Below are 20028 nucleotides of genomic sequence, written 5' to 3' on the forward strand. Positions count from 1 at the left end.
TGATTCGGAAGTTCGAATTACGTGACGATTTGGGAATTGCTACTGGGAGAGGCCGACGGCCAATTGCTCCTCAAATTGCTGAAGAAGTTATTGTTGCCATGGTTGAGAATGTTTGACGCAAGGTACGATCTTGAAGCAGCGTACGAGCTGTGTCTCGACAGCTGCACATGCCCATGGTCCACCGTTCGAGAAGTACCGCCAACAATTTGTACCTCTAGTACGGCTGCTGGGTGTTGTGGATGCAGATGGTGGAAAGTAAACACAGCAGGCAATTAACAAATGAAACCCTCTCATACTGAAATTAAAATGTGTTTCTTTCAGTGATTTATTCGTTATTTCTCTCCCCATGTCCTTACAAATGTTTCCACTAATTTTCTTTGTCCTACGGCCACTCACTTTGCATAGGTACCCTCGCAGGTAGCAAAGTTTAGTTATAACCACCCTGTAAATGAAATGATAGGTAAAGAACTACGCATACATTGTATAGATGAAAGTTCCGCCATTTGACTGTATCCATGGATACAGTCAGATGCTGGAACTTTCGTTTAAACGGTATTATATGACTGTGGCCCCAAGCAACGGGAATATTACCGACACACGCAATCCCAAACCACACGAGTCTAAAGGCTATCATAATATCTGGGAAGATTAGGGAGTAACTCGCAGCTTGTGTACGTATAGAAGTGATATGACCAAGAGCGAAGTAGATGACAAAAATGTCGAGTTACATCAATTGTGCAATGTTTTGAAACTACAAAGCTTCTTATTTATACCAAACAGGTGATCTGAATTCCTGCAAGATTCTACACGTTATCAGATGATTAAGAGGTTTCCGTATTCAATAAACAGATAGTAAATACGTCGTCGAGGAAATGCTAAAATTTACAACTAGGGTTTAGCTGTAAAATCCAATCTTTCTTTTCCTTTTTATGACTTAGTTTCTGTTTCTAATTGTAGCACACGTCTCATAAATACATACTGCTGCTGAGTAGCAAACGCATCGTCATACAATTCAGAATCGTAAATAAACAACAACAGTGCAGGAATTACATAGATTAGTGGGGAATAAACCATGTGTATCTACAGAGTGGAACTAAGTTGTAAAAATGGAAAGAATTTTGAGTGCCAAAGATGAAGGATGATTGGAGTATAACGTCTGGTCGATGAGAAGGTCGTTAGAGACAGAAAATAATTTCGAAATATACAAGGATAGCACGGGACAGAGGCCTTGGCCTATTCGAAAGAACGTTTTAAGAGATCAGCATGCAACATAATTCTGGATTACCAGACAGCAGGTGAATTACGACACTCTAGAATACCAATCTAGTGACACAATCACTGGGATATCTCGCTGAGAAGTAAACAGCGCTAAAGCCCAAAGTGTCCAAAGAGAAAATAAACAAATAAAAATAACTAAGCTGTACCAAAAGGGTAACAAACACGATAGAAAGAAACAGCAATTAGCACTAAATTAGGTCACGCTATCAAATAGCGTTCGCTCAGTAATCTACATCTACATCTACATTGATACTCCGCAAGCCACCCAACGGTGTGTGGCGGAGGGCACTTTACGTGCCACTGTCATTACCTCCCTTTCCTGTTCCAGTCGCGTATGGTTCGCGGGAAGAACGACTGTCTGAAAGCCTCCGTGCGCGCTTTAATCTCTCTAATTTTACATTCGTGATCTCCTCGGGGGGTATAAGTAGGGGGAAGCAATATATTCGATACCTCATCCAGAAACGCACCCTCTCGAAACCTGGCGAGCAAGCTACACCGCGATGCAGAGCGCCTCTCTTGCAGAGTCTGCCACTTGAGTTTATTAAACATCTCCGTAACGCTATCACGGTTACCAAATAACCCTGTGACGAAACGCGCCGCTCTTCTTTGGGTCTTCTCTATCTCCTCCGTCAGACCGATCTGGTACGAATCCCACACTGATGAGCAATACTCAAGTATAGGTCGAACGAATGTTTTGTAAGCCACCTCCTTTGTTGATGGACTACATTTTCTAAGCACTCTCCCAATGAATCTCAACCTGGTACCCGCCTTACCAACAATTAATTTTATATGATCATTCCACTTCAAATCGTTCCGCACGCATACTCCCAGATATTTTACAGAAGTAACTGCTACCAGTGTTTGTTCTGCTATCATATAATCATACAATAAAGGATCCTTCTTTCTATGTATTCGCAATACATTACATTTGTCTATGTTAAGGGTCAGTTGCCACTCCCTGCACCAAGTGCCTATCCGCTGCAGATCTTCCTGCATTTCGCTACAATTTTCTAATGCTGCAACTTCTCTGTATACTACAGCATCATCCGCGAAAAGCCGCATGGAACTTCCGACACTATCTACTAAGTCATTTATATATATTGTGAAAAGCAATGGTCCCATAACACTCCCCTGTGGCATGCCAGAGGTTACTTTAACGTCTGTAGACGTCTCTCCATTGATAACAACGTGCTGTGTTCTGTTTGCTAAAAACTCTTCAATCCAGCCACACAGCTGGTCTGATATTCCGTAGGCTCTTACTTTGTTTATCAGGCGACAGTGCGGAACTGTATCGAACGCCTTCCGGAAGTCAAGAAAAATAGCATCTACCTGGGAGCCTGTATCTAATATTTTCTGGGTCTCATGAACAAATAAAGCGAGTTGGGTCTCACACAATCGCTGTTTCCGGAATCCATGTTGATTCCTACATAGTAGATTCTGGGTTTCCAGAAATGACATGATACGCGAGCAAAAAACATGTTCTAAAATTCTACAAGAGATCGACGTCAGAGATATAGGTCTATAGTTTTGCGCATCTGCTCGACGACCGTTCTTGAAGACTGGGACTACCTGTGCTCTTTTCCAATCATTTGGAACCCTCCGTTCCTCTAGAGACTTTCGGTATACGGCTGTTAGAAGGGGGGCAAGTTCTTTCGCGTACTCTGTGTAGAATCGAATTGGTATCCCATCAGGTCCAGTGGACTTTCCTCTATTGAGTGATTCCAGTTGCTTTTCTATTCCTTGGACACTTATTTCGATGTCAGCCATTTTTTCGTTTGTGCGAGGATTTAGAGAAGGAACTGCAGTGCGGTCTTCCTCTGTGAAACAGCTTTGGAAAAAGGTGTTTAGTATTTCAGCTTTACGCGTGTCATCCTCTGTTTCAATGCCATCATCATCCCGTAGTGTCTGGATATGCTGTTTCGAGCCACTTACTGATTTAGCGTAAGACCGGAACTTCCTAGGATTTTCTGTCAAGTCGGTACATAGAATTTTACTTTCGAATTCAATGAACGCTTCACGCATAGCCCTCCGTACGCTAACTTTGACATCGTTTAGCTTCTGTTTGTCTGAGAGGTTTTGGCTGCGTTTAAACTTGGAGTGGAGCTCTCTTTGCTTTTGCAGTAGTTTCCTAACTTTGTTGTTGTACCACGGTGGGTTTTTCCCGTCCCTCACAGTTTTACTCGGCACGTACCTGTCTAAAACGCATTTTACGATTGCCTTGAACTTTTTCCATAAACACTCAACATTGTCAGTGTCGGAACAGAAATTTTCGTTTTGATCTGTTAGGTAGTCTGAAATCTGCCTTCTATTACTCTTGCTAAACAGATAAACCTTCCTCCCTTTTTTTATATTCCTATTAACTTCCATATTCAAGGATGCCGCAACGGCCTTATGATCACTGATTCCCTGTTCTGTACATACAGAGTCGAAAAGTTCGGGTCTGTTTGTTATCAGTAGGTCCAAGGTGTTATCTCCACGAGTCGGTTCTCTGTTTAATTGCTCGAGGTAATTTTCGGATGTGCACTCAGTATAATGTCACTCGATGCTCTGTCCCTACCACCCGTCCTAAACATCTGAGTGTCCCAGTCTATATCTGGTAAATTGAAATCTCCACCTAAGACTATAACATGCTGAGAAAATTTATGTGAAATGTATTCCAAATTTTCTCTCAGTTGTTCTGCCACTAATGCTGCTGAGTCGGGAGGTCGGTAAAAGGAGCCAATTATTAACCTAGTTCGGTTGTTTAGTGTAACCTCCACCCATAATAATTCACAGGAACTATCCACTTCTACTTCACTACAGGATAAACTACTACTAACAGCGACGAACACTCCACCACCGGTTGCATGCACTCTATCCTTTCTAAACACCGTCTGTACCTTTGTAAAAATTTCGGCAGAATTTATCTCTGGCTTAAGCCAGCTTTCTGTACCTATAACGATTTCAGCTTCGGTGCTTTCTATCAGCGCTTGAAGTTCCGGTACTTAACCAGCGCAGCTTCGACGGTTGACAATTACAATACCGATTGCTGCTTGGTCCCCGCATGACCTGACTTTGCCCCGCACCCGTTGAGGCTGTTGCCCTTTCTGTACTTGCCCAAGGCCATCTAACCTAAAAAACCGCCCAGCCCACGCCACACAACCCCTGCTACCCGTGTAGCCGCTTGTTGCGTGTAGTGGACTCCTGACCTATCCAGCGGAACCCGAAACCCCACCACTCTATGGCGCAAGTCGAGGAATCTGCAGCCCACACGGTCGCAGAACCGTCTCAGCCTCTGATTCAGACCCTCCACTCGGCTCTGTACCAAAGGTCCGCAGTCAGTCCTGTCGACGATGCTGCAGATGGTGAGCTCTGCTTTCATCCCGCTAGCGAGACTGGCAGTCTTCACCAAATCAGATAGCCGCCGGAAGCCAGAGAGGATTTCCTGCGATCCATAGCGACACACATCATTGGTGCCGACATGAGCGACCACCTGCAGATGGGTGCACCCTGTACCCTTCATGGCATCCGGAAGGACCCTTTCCACATCTGGAATGACTCCCCCCGGTATGCACACGGAGTGCACATTGGTTTTCTTCCCCTCTCTTGCTGCCATTTCCGTAAGGGGCCCCATTACGCGCCTGACGTTGGAGCTCCCAACTACCAGTAAGCCCACCCTCTGCAACTGCCCGGATCTTGCAGACTGAGGGGCAACCTCTGGAACAGGACAAGCAGCTATGTCAGGCTGAAGATCAGTATCAGCCTGAGACAGAGCCTGAAACCGGTTCGTCAGACAAACTGGAGAGGCTTTCTGTTCAGCCCTCCGGAATGTCTTTCGCCCCCTGCCACACCTTGAAACGACCTCCCACTCTACCACAGGTGAGGGATCAGCCTCAATGCGGGCAGTATCCCGGGCAACCACAGTCGTAGTCCGATCAGGGGATGCGTGGGACGAGCTGGCCGTCCCCGACAAACCCCCATCCGGACCCCCACAGTGATGCCCATTGGCAACAGCCTCAAGCTGTGTGACCGAAGCCAACACTGCCTGAAGCTGGGAGCGAAGGGATGCCAACTCAGCCTGCATCCGAACACAGCAGTTGCAGTCCCTATCCATGCTAAAAACTGTTTTGCAAAAAACGTCTGAACTAATCTACAGAGAGCGCAAACAAATCGACAAAATTTAAACGGTTATTAAAATACAAGATTGCCTAGTAAATGCAGTAATGCTGCTACTTGCGCACTGCTGACACTGCTCGGCGGCGGAAGGAGACTAAGCGAAATTACACTATTCAGGTACTAAAACGCGATGCTACACTCTCAAATACTATAAAACGCCCGAAATTTATGAATTAAACAATGCAAGTACCAAAAACACGCAAAGAAATTAAGAATTAAACTATGTAACAAATGAGTGAGCTAGGAGTATACGACTTGCTGCTCAGCTGCTTATCCAACGGCGGCCATATCTAGCGCGTTCTCGCTAGCTACCATAAGTTCACTATGCTTACTACTCGGGCTGGAATATAGGCATAGAGGTATGTTTGAAGTGGTGTATTCTACTGCAAAATCAATCACACGGGACTGATTTTGCAGGAAAATACTGTATCTACAAATTATCCTCCCGCCCCTTCTTTTATTATTAGATTGTAGGACAGGCCAGATGGTCTTTGGATTTGCCAACAACTACGCGCGACAAGTTCAGTCACTTTGACATAGACTATGGCTCTTCGTTCGTGTTATTAAGCGTACTTGCAGTGACGACCACTTTTATGAGACTCCCACACACGCAATGTGAACTTCGGGATTCCCAAGAGAGCGAGTAGAGAGATTCCCAGGAACATACTCCTGAATATCAAGTTCACTCATGGAAGCTACTGTCCATAGGGAAAATCGATTCATGTGTTTGGACTTCGCTACATTATTTCTGTACAGCACTTTCTCGTCAACAGTGTTTAAAGGAATGTTGGAGAGGACTGACAACTCGCTTTTTTCTGATGTTAAAAATCTGGTTTTTTGGTTTACAACGACATCCACCTGCCCTGGGTATGTAGTCTCATAACAGGCAGAGCTGTAATACTCCCCAGTGGAATGACACATGGCGTAAACAGTTAGACGCCGTATCTACCGCATTGTGTTATCCCTCGCCTTTGCATTTTGTTTGATACTGATCTGATCCAAAGTTGCCCCCGGGTACTTTTCTGCACGAAATTTCTCTGGGTTCATTCCATTCTAAATTACTTCTTAGAAGCTTGCTGCTACCTGACTCTTCTAATGGAGGCCAAAGTTTGTTTGTGATATACAACTATTGGGTAGTAATTACTCTGGGTCAAGAAGTGCAAAGCAAATATTCCTTGATAAATATACATTGCGCATAAGTAATAGCAATAAAGTACAGAAATTTCGATCGGTCAGAAGTTTACAAGAACAAATAATACCGTCAAACCACACAAATTCCGTCACACACTGAGTGGCAGTTTGTCAAGCACTGACTTTGATGTAGATTCAATTAATCAATTGTCTCCATTATATTCACCACTCCATAACATTTCCTCCTAGAACATACAATGGAGTAGGCATTGACTTGGGGACTTGTAGATGGACTGTGACTGGTATTAGACCCAGAAGTAGCTGATACCTCAGAGATAGGTCCTGTTTGTTGATATACAACCCTGCCTCCTTCGACAAAACTAATTACAGCATTCGAGATACGTGCTCCTTGGCTATACAGTTTCAAAAGTACCGTAATATTTGCTCATTGAAGAAATGATTTTGAAAACTGCGTGTGCAACACGCAAAGTTCTCAGCTGCTCAGCGGATTTACTAATTTAAGAACCCCGGCGGCTGCTACCGCGACAGTTCTCGGTGAATAGAAGTCTCATTGCGAATGCTTCAGGCGGACCGTGTGCGTCACAGCATAATGAGGAAGTGCAGAACTTTGCTTTAAACTGACCGCCATGTCAGCCGAGAGCGTTTCAATTTCAAGGTATCGTATAAAGAGAGTCTTCCGTGTTCCTGCAACGCATAACTACGTTGCGAGAGATTTCCATAATTTCTTGCTGTGCTCAACAGAGAGTTTACTCCATAACATTCTGGACATCGGTAACCAACAACTTATAGGTAAAATTATTATTTTCTGTGTCACAAAATTAGGTCTACTAAATTGAGATTCTACGTAGTATTTTTTGTGAGTTAGTAAGAATCGTATTTGGGTCTGACAACAGTTATTGGCATTTGCGAACAAAGTCTTTTGGGTTGTTTTACAGGCGTAAGGCTCAATTACAGGTAAACAGACTAAAATTTGACTACACTTATTCTAACAAAAGGAATATTGATTTATGAATTAATTTATTAAATATTTCAAGGTTTCACGACACTTCGATCTATGAAATGTAACGAAGGTTTCCACTTCCCAGAGAAATAAAGTCCTTGCGAAAGTCATCATAGCGTGAACGAAAGTCGTCATAGCGCGAGCAGCAAACATTCCTAAATATATGAAGAAATAACCGCACAAATTTCTGCATATTGGGAGATTCACAGTATATTTTAATCTTGATAAAAGAACTATATGTTTTCAAGCTTACCACGTTGAAATATTGGAAAACTGTGCATCTAGTCACCTTCATGCAATTTTTTTATGTTTTACTAGGTGCGCCCAGCGGGGTTACTCGTGGTTAAAAAGTTATTAATAAAGAGATGCCAATGCCGAAACTCACTATCCACTCGGAAACGGTGTCACAAAAGTTCTCTCTTGGACGTATTCAAGCGCGAGCCACTTGTAGCCCAGCAAGCCGCGCGACATCGGAAAAAAAAGAAAGAAAACTGAGGCGATGTGAGAAGCTGACAGAATAAATGTCGCTCACAACTCACTCGTTTTATTGAGGAACTAATCTGTATACGCTAAACTTAATGCATTCATTTGATAGTTAACTTTTATGGATGACTTCAGTCACGTTACCCATCCCAGGACAACAATAGTCACGTTGACCATGCCATGGGACCAGTGATTCTTTTTAGGAATAAAAGGTAACTTGAGTATATTCTATATCCATTCCAAAGAGTAACAACTATACTAACTCGACGTGCTTGTATGGAAGTATGGATTAAGCACTTCGAGGATTGTATAAGCATTGTGTTTATTACATTGAATCGTATTACGTAGGACATATTGAACAGTAAATGCTTTTTCACGAACACAATGCAGGTCAAAAGTCAAAGAGTAAACAGCTTTTTCTAAGAGCAATTATTGTTCCACATTTCGCGTTATAGTCATCAAATCGATAAATATCTTGTACTACACACTTTTAAAAGTAGCCTATGCGTTAAATTAGGTTATAAGCTAATTCCCTTCCAAATCTCTTCCAAATCCGTCCAGCCGTTTCAGCGTGAAGGAGTAACATAGATTCTCACCCACAAACTCGCATTTATAATATATCGGATTTTGTCACAAATTGTACTGTAGATTCTATCACCTGTCATTCTCTAATCTATTTCTTGTCACCAGAAATTTAGGGAGTCTCCTATTCGTCAGTGGACAGCGAAGAGAGAGACAGAAGCAGAGATCACCGTTACGAACGGATACTAGAAGAGCATAGGGGAAGGTGCGATAAGGTGACGAAGCGGTTAAGATGACGAACGCGGTATTTCTCCGATGCATTCATAGATAGCAGTACATCTCCATGAAGTTTCTGAGACTCAGACGACGAGCTACAAAGTTTGCCGAACGAGATTTCAGGACTGATTGTTTAGCGAACATTAGCAACAAAGCTGTGTTTTGTTGATGTGCATTTGTAATTTTTGGACTTCGCAGCACAAGGAATTATTTGAGTGTGGCAAGTTGTTCAAGCTCTTCCATAAACCATTCTCAAAACACAATTCGTCATTTAAAGAACAATGTATGCTGCAGGTAGTCGACAATAAACTAGAATAATAAAAATCGAGTTCAAAACGGAAATGGCGGCTCAGGATGACGAATGTCAGGGTGGGTAAGGTGACGAGAAGTTCGCTGGTTTGCCATCTTACCCGGCATATTTTGGAGAAGCAATTTTTATTAATAGCTTTTGTCGTTATGTAATAATTGATTTTGACACTGAATTTTAGATACAGATTCTTTTTTAGTTTAAATTCTAATGTACGGCTGTTTATTTATTAATATTTTAGATTTTATAAACATAATGCCAAGAAATTATACCAGGAAAAGTGGCAGGGGAAACTACGAATGCACGAATGCTGAAGTAAAAGATAAAATCTGTAGTGTAAATGCAGCGGCAAAGAAACATGATTGCCAGATCCAACAGTACGGAAGTCCTCAACAGGGAAGTCGTAAGTCGGCTACTGTAGCAAAAAATTTTTAAGGAAATGCCTCAAAAAATAATGCATCTTTAAATTTACGGATAAAACTTTTATTTGTTCAAGGAGTATCCTTGAAACTTAGGAAGATTTAAACACACTTTTACCGACCATTAAATAAAAGAGCTGAGACGATATGTGGCTGATTCGGAGAAAAGACCTTTTGGGGTAATATGTAAATAGTTTGGCAACCTGTGTTTTTCGTAAGCAGTAAAAGTAGGACTGAAGCATCGGTTCAATAAAGATAAGAAAGCCGCTGGATAATACTTCATAAAGTATGTTCGTAAAATATGCAAACTGACTTTGAGAAAACCAGAGGCAACATCAGGAGCTCTACTCATGGCCTTCAGTCGAGCTGTATATGTTCAAAGCCCAGAATATCTCCAACATCGATGAAACGGAGTTTTCCACAGTGTCCACGAAAACTGCTAAAAGTGCTCTCACACATTGGTTCCCTCCGTGTGATTAAAGTTTTTTCTGCTGAACAAGGAGTAATAGTCACAGCTTTATGCCGTATAATTGCTACTGAGACTTACATTCCACTTTTTCCCGTCTTTCCCAGAATAAGGATGAATCCTGATTTTCTTAAATGGGCCACCCCCAGGCACTATTGGACTGGTTCATGAATCAGGGTAGGTGATTGCTCAAAATTTTCTGAAATTCTTGGGATACTTTAGCAATCATGCTCACCCAATCAAACAAAATCCATTTTTAATTATAATATACAATCACGCATCACATGTCACTCTGGAGTCCATTGACCTTTGTAGGAATAATCGATATACCTACTAGGATTTCCAGCTCATACAAGTCACAGGCTGCAGCCACTCGATGTTTCTTTCTGTGGTCCACTGGAGACTGTCTATTGTCAAGGCTGCGAAGATTATTTAGTGTCAGCCGTTCGAGAGGTAGCTGGAATATTTGGCAAAGCATATCTCAGAGTGAGTACTGTCCAGACTGCTGTGAACGGGTTCAGAGCTACTGACACTGAGCCTCTAGACAGAAACATTTTTACAGATGAAGACTTCCAAGCCTCGTACACCACTGATCTTGTTGAAAACAATCAACGGGGTGCTCCAGCCGCTGGTCAACAGCTCGTTCCCTCAACCCTTTCTCCAGACCCACGATGTCAGCAACCCCACCTCCATAGCCTATCATTTCCTCAGCTCTTCCTCCACAGCCGTCAAATGACTCAACAGCTCTCCATTTGCTCAGATCTTCCTCCATTTCCGAAGGCGAGCAAAAATCAGTCAGGAAATCATGGAAGAAGCTGAGCTGCCTTCTTACCACAGCGCTCGGCAGACCGGATGGTCTCCAATCCTGGTGCTAGCCCAGCACGGCAGTGCTTAACTTCGATGCTCTGACGGGAACCGGTGTGACCACAGCGGCAAGGCCATTGGTTCAGTTCACGTAACTGAAACGTTTTTAGTTGGAGGGTAGGTCCCACGAGCAGGTAAACACGAGATCATTAAGAGCTGTGATCGTGTCTAGTGCCAATCCCATGTTCCTGTTTCGACTCATAACTACTATTTGATCATTATTCATTTTTCATTTACCTAATTAATCGCATGAGAATTTTCTACATCGTATAACTCAGAACGGGTAAAACACGTAACGCACTGCTCCTCTGATAACTCTTTCAACCTAACAGCTCAAGTTATCACCCGCACTAGCCACTACTGGTAAAATGCCATCTTCATTACGGTTAGTGTTATTCTCTATCGTTCTCCATGAAAACCTAGAAAATTTAGTTGAAACATCGTATCTGACAAATGCCATTGCTTATTATTCACATGCGACTGTTAACTTTAACCTCCTGCATTTAATCAGATCTTAACGATAACTTCTTTGACAACCTTCTATTTTCAATCTGTTTACCCTTTTGTTTTTGGGTTAACAGTCTTTTAACTAATTTGATGCGGCACTTCGCGAATTCTTCTCCCTCTTCGTTTCACAATAGTTCTTCCACTTAACATACTCAATTATTTGCTGGATGTATTCCAATATCAGTCTCCCCCTACACCTTTTATGCTCTACCGCTCTCTCTAGGATCAAGGAAGTTATTCCCTGGTGTCTTAATACATGTCCTATCATCCTGTCCCTTCTTCTTGTCAGTGTTCTCCGTACGTTCCATTCCTTGCCGGTTCTGCGGAAAACACCATTTCTTACCGTCTATAGCACCACACAGCAAACGCTTCGATTCTTTTCTTTTCTGATTTTCCCACAGTCCATCATCGACTAATTTGCTATTTATATTTTGCTCCCTTCGTTCGTCACTTGTTATTTTGCTTCCGTGTTAGAAGGTAGTAAGGTTATCTACTCAATTTTTATGTTAATTTTATCGCTAGTCTCATTTCTGCCTCTCCCACGGTTTATTCTCAGTGGTTATTGCGTACGCATTAGACTGTTTATTCAATTCAGTAGATGCTGTAATTCTTCTTCACTTTCTCTGGGGGTAGCATTGTCATCAGTGAAGCATCATTGACATCTCTTCAGCCTGAATTTTACCACCCTGGAAACTTATCATCATCATCATTTAAGACTGATTATGCCTTTCAGCGTTCAGTCTGGAGCATAGCCCCCCTTATACAGTTCCCCCATGATCCCCTATTCAGTGCTAACATTGGTGCCTCTTCTGATGTTAAACCTATTACTTCAAAATCATTCTTAACCGAATCCAGGTACCTTCTCCTCGGTCTGCCCCGACTCCTCTTACCCTCTACTGCTGAATCCATGAGTCTCTTGGGTAACCTTGCTTCTCCCATGCGTGTAACATGACCCCACCATCTAAGCCTGTTCGCCCTGACTGCTACATCTATAGAGTTCATTCCCAGTTTTTCTTTGATTTCCTCATTGTGGACACCCTCCTGCCATTGTTCCCACCTACTAGTACCTGCAATCATCCTAGCTACTTTCATATCCGTAACCTCAACCTTGTTGATAAGGTAGTCTGAATTCACCCAGCTTTCGCTCCCATACAACAAAGTTGGTCGAAAGATTGAACGGTGCACAGATAACTTAGTCTTGGTACTGACTTCCTTCTTGCAGAAGCGAGTAGATCGTAGCTGAGCGCTCACTGCATTAGCTTTGCTACACCTCGCTTCCAGTTCTTTCACTATGTTGCCATCCTGTGAGAATATGCATCCTAAGTACTTGAAACTGTCCACTTGTTCTAACTTTGTTCCTCCTATTTGGCACTCAATCCGTTTATATCTCTTTCCCACTGACATTACTTTCGTTTTGGAGATGCTAATCTTCATACCATAGTCCTTACATTTCTGATCTAGCTCTGAAATATTACTTTGCAAACTTTCAATCGAATCTGCCATCACAACTAAGTCATCCGCATATGCAAGACTGCTTATTTTGTGTTCACATATCTTAATCTCACCCAGCCAGTCTATTGTTTTCAACATATGATCCATAAATAATATGAACAACAGTGGAGACAGGTTGCAGCCTTGTCTTACCCCTGAAACTACTCTGAACCATGAACTCAATTTACCGTCAACTCTAACTGCTGCCTGACTATCCGTGTAAAGACCCTTAATTGCTTGCAAAAGTTTGCCTCCTATTCCATAATCTTGTAGAACAGTCAATAACTTCCTCCTAGGAACCCGGTCATATGCCTTTTCTAGATCTATAAAGCATAGGTACAATTCCCTGTTCCACTCATAACACTTCTTCATTATTTGCCGTAAGCTAAAGATCTGGTCCTGACAGCCTCTAAGAGGCCTAAACCCACACTAATTTTCATCCAATTGGCCCTCAACTAATACTCGCACTTTCCTTTCAACTTATTGCTAACTAAAATTTTTCTCCTCACCTACCTCGGCATTAATGCCATAGTTCATAATGATTACTGTTTTACGCAACTCCCACCAGCTCACGAACTGACTGACGCCACAGGTCTCAAACGAGGTCAAACTTTCACGAGCTTCAATGGAAAGAGAGATGTACTGTCAACACTACAATGCCCACAATGCCCAACGACTATTTCTTATGTTACCAAAGGACTTGGCTGTGATAGATATAGTACGTTTACACATGGTTCCCATAAATCGTTTAAGGCAAATGCAGGGATGGTTTCTCTGAAAAGGACTCGGACGACTTTTAACCCCGTCCTCCAACCTGAACTTGTACTCCATCACTAATGACTTCAACATCGATGATGTGTGAAACCCCAATATTCCTTCCTAAACTGACTCAGTCAATGCCGAAACGCTTCCTCTGAAAAGGACATGGATGATTTGCCTCCCTTGCATTTCGTTTTCCAATCCGAGTGTCTCTAACAACCTTAACCAGAAGGGTTGCTCGACTCAGAATTCTGCTTATACAGACTCTCTCAAATAGTACAAGTCATAATCAATAATATATCGCCAGTTGGTATTTTTTGTGATCTTTCCAAGGCGTTTGATTGTGTAGATGATGATACTCTTTTAGAAAAACTCAAGTTTTTTGGAATCGATGGCTTTACACACAGCTGATTTAAATCATACTTCAGTAAGCAGAAAGTTATACTGAAGAATTCAGACACTGTCGGAAAGGTAGAAAATTTTACAGACTGGGCTAAACAATAATCAGGGAGTCCCACAGGGCTCAATTTTGGGTCCATTCCTATTCTATATTTATCCACTTAACATTCAACAAGGAAAATTGGTACTTTTTGCAGAGATACTAATGTTATGATACATCCCCTTAAAGACAAAGCAACATAGGAGTTAGTGAATGATATTTTCTAATGAAAGTTGTTCTCTGGAAACGGACTGTCCCTAAATTAAAAAGCTTTACATTCAGTTCTGTACAACAAATAGTCATACCAACTATTGATTTAGGATAAGAACAGGAGTCAGTAAGTAGAGCAGAATGCTCCAAATTTTTGGGTGTACATATTGATGAAAGCTAGAACTGGAAGAAGCATATTACTGAGCTTCTCAAAAATTAAATGCAGCTCCCTTTGCTCTTCGTACAACTGCTAATCTTTAAAACAAACGCATCAACTTTTCATAACTGGGATTCACAGTCATGTACTTTTTTTTGAAAGATTGGCGTAAACATGATGTCTTTAAAAAAACGTATCAACTTCGTGACCTATTTGCATATTTGCACTCAATAAAGTCACATGCAGTAGTTTCCTTTGGTAACTCATCACTTAAAAATAAAGTGCTAATTTAACAAAACCGAGCAGTAAGAATAATACGTGGTGTCTACCAACGGACATCGTGTAGGTATCTCTTCAAGATGCTAGGTATTTTAACTTCGCAGTCACAGCACATATATTCGCTAATGAAATTCATCTTAAATAATCCAGCGCAATTAGAGAAGCACAGTGGCGTACATACCTGCAACACTAGAGGAAAAATGACCTACCGTTAAATTTGTCAGTAGCTCAGAAAGCACTTCAGTATGCAGCAGTAAAAATTTCTGTTCTTTTTTACAATAAATCGTTTCACCTGGACAACACTTTCTATTCCAAAAAAAGTGTAGTTGCATGAGTAGGACTGAAAATAATAGTGTGTTTATTAATTTAGCACTAATTATGTATACATGAACCATAGACCTTGCGTTGGTGGGGAGGCGTGCGTGCCTCAGCGATACAGATAACCATACCGTAGGTGCAACCACAACAGAGGGGTATCTGTTGAGAGGCCAGACAAGCGTGTGGCTCCTGAAGAGGCGCAGCACCCTTTTCAGTAGTTGCAGGGTCAACAGTCTGGATGACTGACTGATCTGGCCTTATCACACTAACCAAAACGGCCTTGCTGTGCTGGTGCTGCGAACGGCTGAAAGCAAGGGGAAACTACGTCCGTAATTTTTCCCGAGGGCATGTAGCTCTACTGTATGGTTAAATGATGATGGCGTCCTCTTGGGTAAAATATTCCGGAGGTAAAATAGTCCCCCATTCGGATCTCCGTGCGGGGACTACTCAGGAGGAAGTCGTTATCAGGAGAAATAAAACTGGCGTTCTACGGATCGGAGCGTGGAATGACAGATCCCTTAATCGGGCAGGTAGGTTAGAAAATTTAAAAAGGGAAATGGTTAGGTTAAAGTTGGATATAGTGGGAATTAGTGAAGTTCGGTGGCAGGAGGAACAAGACTTTTGGTCAGGTGAATACAGGGTTATAAATACATAATCAAATAGCGTTGTATACGTTGTATACATGGAAGAAGCCTGGAGGTACTGACAGGTTTCAGATATATTATATAATGGTAAGACAGAGATTTAGGAACCAGGTTTTAAATTGTAAGACATTTCCAGGGGCAGATGTGGACTCTGACCACAATCTGTTGGCTATGAACTGCAGATTAAAACTGAAGAAACTGCAAAAACGTGGGAATCTAAGGAGATGGGACCTGGATAAACTGACTAAACCAGAGGTTGTACAGAGTTTCAGGGAGAGCATAAGGGAACAATTGACAAGAATGGGGGAAAGAAATACAGTAGAAGAAGAATGGGTAGCTTTGAGGGATGAAGTAGTGAAGGCAGCAGAGGATCAAGGAGGTAAAAAGACGAGGGCTAGTAGAAATCCTTGGGTGACAGAAGAAATATTGAATTTAATTGACGAAAGGAGAAAATATAAAAATGCAGTAAATGAAGCAGGCAAAAAGGAATACAAACGTCTCAAAAATGAGATCGACAGGAAGTGCAAAATGGCTAAGCAGGGATAGCTAGAGGACAAATGTAAGGATGTAGAGGCTTATCTCACTAGGGGTAAGATAGATATTGCCTACAGTAAAATTAAAGAGACCTTTGGAGAAAAGAGAACCACTAGCATGAATATCAAAAGCTCAGATGGAAACCCAGTTCTAAGCAAAGAAGGGAAAGCAGAAAGGTGGAAGGAGTATATAGAGGGTCTATACAAGGGCGATGTGCTTGAGAGCAATGTTAAAGAAATGGATGAGGATGTAGATGAAGATGAAATGAGAGGTATGATACTGCGTGAAGAGTTTGACAGAGCACTGAAAGACCTAAGTCGAAACAAGGCCCCGGGAGTAGACAACATTCCATTAGAACTACTGACAGCCTTGGGAGAGCCAGCCCTGACAAACGTCCACCATCTGGTGAGCAAAATGTATGAGACAGGCGAAATACCCTCAGACTTCAAGAAGAATATAATAATTCCAATCCCAAAGAAAGCAGGCGTTGACAGATGTGAAAATTACCGAACTATCAGTCTTTACAAACGAATGGAAAAACTGGGAGAAGCTGACCTTGGGGAAGATCAGTTTGGATTCCGTAGAAATATGGGAACACGTGAGGCAATACTGACCCTACGTCTTATTTTAGAAGCTAGATTAAGAAAAGGCAAACCTACGTTTCTAGCATTTGTAGACTTAGAGAAAGCTTTTGACAATGTTGACTGGAATACTCTCTTTCAAATTCTAAAGGTGGCTGGGGTAAAATACAGGGAGCGAAAGGCTATTTACAATTTGTACAGAAACCAGATGACAGTTATAAGAGTCGAGGGACATGAAAGGGAAGCATTGGTTGGGAAGGGAGTGAGACGGGGTTGTAGCCTCTCCCCGATGTTGTTCAATCTGTATATTGAGCAAGCTGTAAAGGAAACAAAAGAAAAATTCGGAGTAGGTATTAAAATCCATGGAGAAGAAATAAATTCTTTAAGGTTCGCCGATGACATTGTCATTCTGTCAGAGACAGCAAAGGACTTGGAAGAGCAGTTGAACGGAATGGACAGTGTCTTGAGAGGAGTATATAAGATGAACATCAACAAAAGCAAAACGAGGATAATCGAATGTAGTCGAATTTAGCCGGGTGATGCTGAGGGAATTGGATTGGGAAATGAGACACTTAAAGTAGTAAATGAATTTTGCTATTTGGGGAGCAAAATAAGTGATGATGGTCGAAGTAGAGAGGATATAAAATGTAGACTGGCAATGGCAAGGAAAGCGTTTCTGAAGAAGAGAAATTTGTTAACATCGAGTATAGGTTTAAGTGTCAGGAAGTCGTTTCTGAAAGTATTTGTATGGAGTGTAGCCATGTATGGAAGTGAAACATGGACGATAAATAGTTTGGACAAGAAGAGATTAGAAGCTTTCGAAATGTGGTGCTACAGAAGAATGCTGAAGATTAGATGGGTAGATCACGTAACTAATGAGGAGGTACTGAATAGGATTGGAGAGAGGAGGAGTTTGTGGCACAACTTGACTAGAAGAAGGGATCGGTTGGTAGGACGTGTTGAGGCATCAAGGGATCACCAATTTAGTATTGGAAGGCAACGTGGAGGGTAAAAATCGTAGAGGGAGACCAAGAGATGAATACACTAAGCAGATTCAGATGGATGTAAGCTGCAGTAGGTGCTGGGAGATGAAGAAGCTTGCACAGGATAGAGTAGCATGGAGAGCTGCATCAAACCAGTCTCAGGACTGAAGACAACAACAACAACATGTATACATGTCTTGTAAACTGATTCGTTCCACATCATTTCGATAAAAGGATCTTTCAGATCATCTATTGAACATGTAACTAACTATCGTCATCGACACGTTAACTTCTAAAATTCGTTCCTTTCTGCTTTCACTCTCGTCCTAATTGCCTGCTGAAAACGTTTTCACACCCTGGATCAAACCGCCCGCATCTGGATTTAAGGCGACTGAGGTTTCATCGTCTCAGCCTCAATAAGGGCTTCTCAAGAGATAAGGCAGTTATTCCGTCCTTAACGATCTCGTTACCACTGAGACGCCTTGGCACCCGAAAAACTCCTCACACAGAATCTTCCATTGGACTCTGTCCTGAGGAACAAATAACCGTAACAGCTTAAGGCGGGGAGATTTGCAGAAAGCGGTCCACCTTATCTTCTCCCGGCGCGCACGCCTAGACCTGAGAGCAGACGCGGAGGCGCTTAGACAACAGCACGCGCCAACAGGTGGCGTCACCATGCGAGCGGCTGGACCAGGGGGGAGGAGGGGGGGTTGGAGGCCGTCGGTGGGTGGGGGTAGCGCAGTGGCGCCTCCTATAAGAGAGTCCCAGTGACGCCGGCGCTGACAGACGCTTGCGCTCTCTGCTGTGCTGCAGATGACCGTCGCCGCCTACCACGCCAACTCCGCCGAGATGGGTTTCGACGCTACTGAAGACGACATCTACGCCAGCGCGGCCTACGAACAGCAGGCGGCCCGGCAGCAGCGCGCCGGCAGCACGGACACCATCCGTAAGTTCCACTCTGCAGGTGTTTGCCACTGTCGCAGCTCATCTACCGGGTGTTTCACAATTCATGTTGCACGTTTCTCGTGGTTGTAGATGGCACTTAGTAGATCAACTTTTACAGATATCAGAACGATTTTCGCTTGTAACTTTCGACTGGTTCGTTTCTGAACCAGTGTAGCGACCCTTCTTTCTATCCCGACTTCCGTATCTTGCATGAAAGTAGGAATGTTAATTTATCTATACATTGACTGGTATTGAGGGGTTTTGTTTTATCCCGGCTAGTTCTTAAATTAACCCCAGTGAGTCACTACAAGTATTGTCTTCCCAGTTTTGAAGGAAAAAACCATAAGTAAAATAATACTAGTTTTTTCAATAGATTCTCGTTCACTTGTTTCAGTTACTAGTCTGCAGTTTATTCTTGGTGAAAATCACGTAACCTAATTATTTATGAACCTAAATCGAAGTAAAGTTCAAGACAAATAGTCAGTTTCAAATTAATACGTTATTTTATTTAACAATAATTATTAATAAATCAGTTCATTCACACGAAAGGGGTTCTTTGAATAAGTATCTAATCTGCAATCCCGTCAATATCAGAGATACTAAACAATGTTCTGTCACTTTCGATAAAAATATTGTTCCCGTTTAATATCCATAAACTGTCACGAACTATGATTACTAGTCGCGTGAAGTAAAGTTTTTCCACTATCACAATACAAAGTACGAATCTGTCCAAAAATCGTTAATTCCGTAAAATATTTAAATCTTCACACGAAGTGGCGTTAAAGTCAGAGAGATTATTGATCACCTCCCCGTTCCTCTAATATGACAAAAGTTCCAATTCTGATCTGAAATTATTGCTTCCCAAAAAACAATCTCGTCGCGATTTATTCTTGCGCCCTGGTTTAATAAAGCTCCTATTGTTGCTTCCTAAAGCTGTACGTCCTAATTGACTTCGAACAGACTAGAGGATAGAGACTGGAGTATCATAATTGCATTGTATGTCTATTTATACTTTAGTAAACGCTATCTTTGGTGTTCAAGACCTACGTTCTGTGACTATAATATTGATTTTCTCATATATAAGAATAACTAGTAATTTAACCATTTCTATCGTTTTTCCCCCTCCCATGCTTCCAAAATTTATGATTAAAATTCTTTTCTTTTTCTATTATTTTTCTACCATAGATTTCCCTCTATTTGTCTCTTATTTCTATTTCGTACATTACTACTAGTGGAGGGGCTTGGGACATTTTCTGAAT

At 42.1% G+C, this 20028-nt stretch overlaps 1 protein-coding gene across 1 annotated transcript in view; it reads left to right on the plus strand.

Annotated features, from left to right (window-relative positions):
- The window catches only part of LOC124595176 (sodium-independent sulfate anion transporter-like), a 185033-nt gene that overhangs the window by 59846 nt on the left and 105159 nt on the right, over nt 1-20028 (plus strand). The window contains exon 2 of the mRNA XM_047133789.1: nt 18638-18770. Within this exon, the coding sequence (XP_046989745.1) occupies nt 18638-18770 (133 nt within the window). The remainder of the gene's footprint in view (nt 1-18637; nt 18771-20028) is intronic.

This window comes from Schistocerca americana, chromosome 2 (genome assembly GCF_021461395.2).
Source record: "Schistocerca americana isolate TAMUIC-IGC-003095 chromosome 2, iqSchAmer2.1, whole genome shotgun sequence".
NCBI lineage: Eukaryota > Metazoa > Arthropoda > Insecta > Orthoptera > Acrididae > Schistocerca > Schistocerca americana.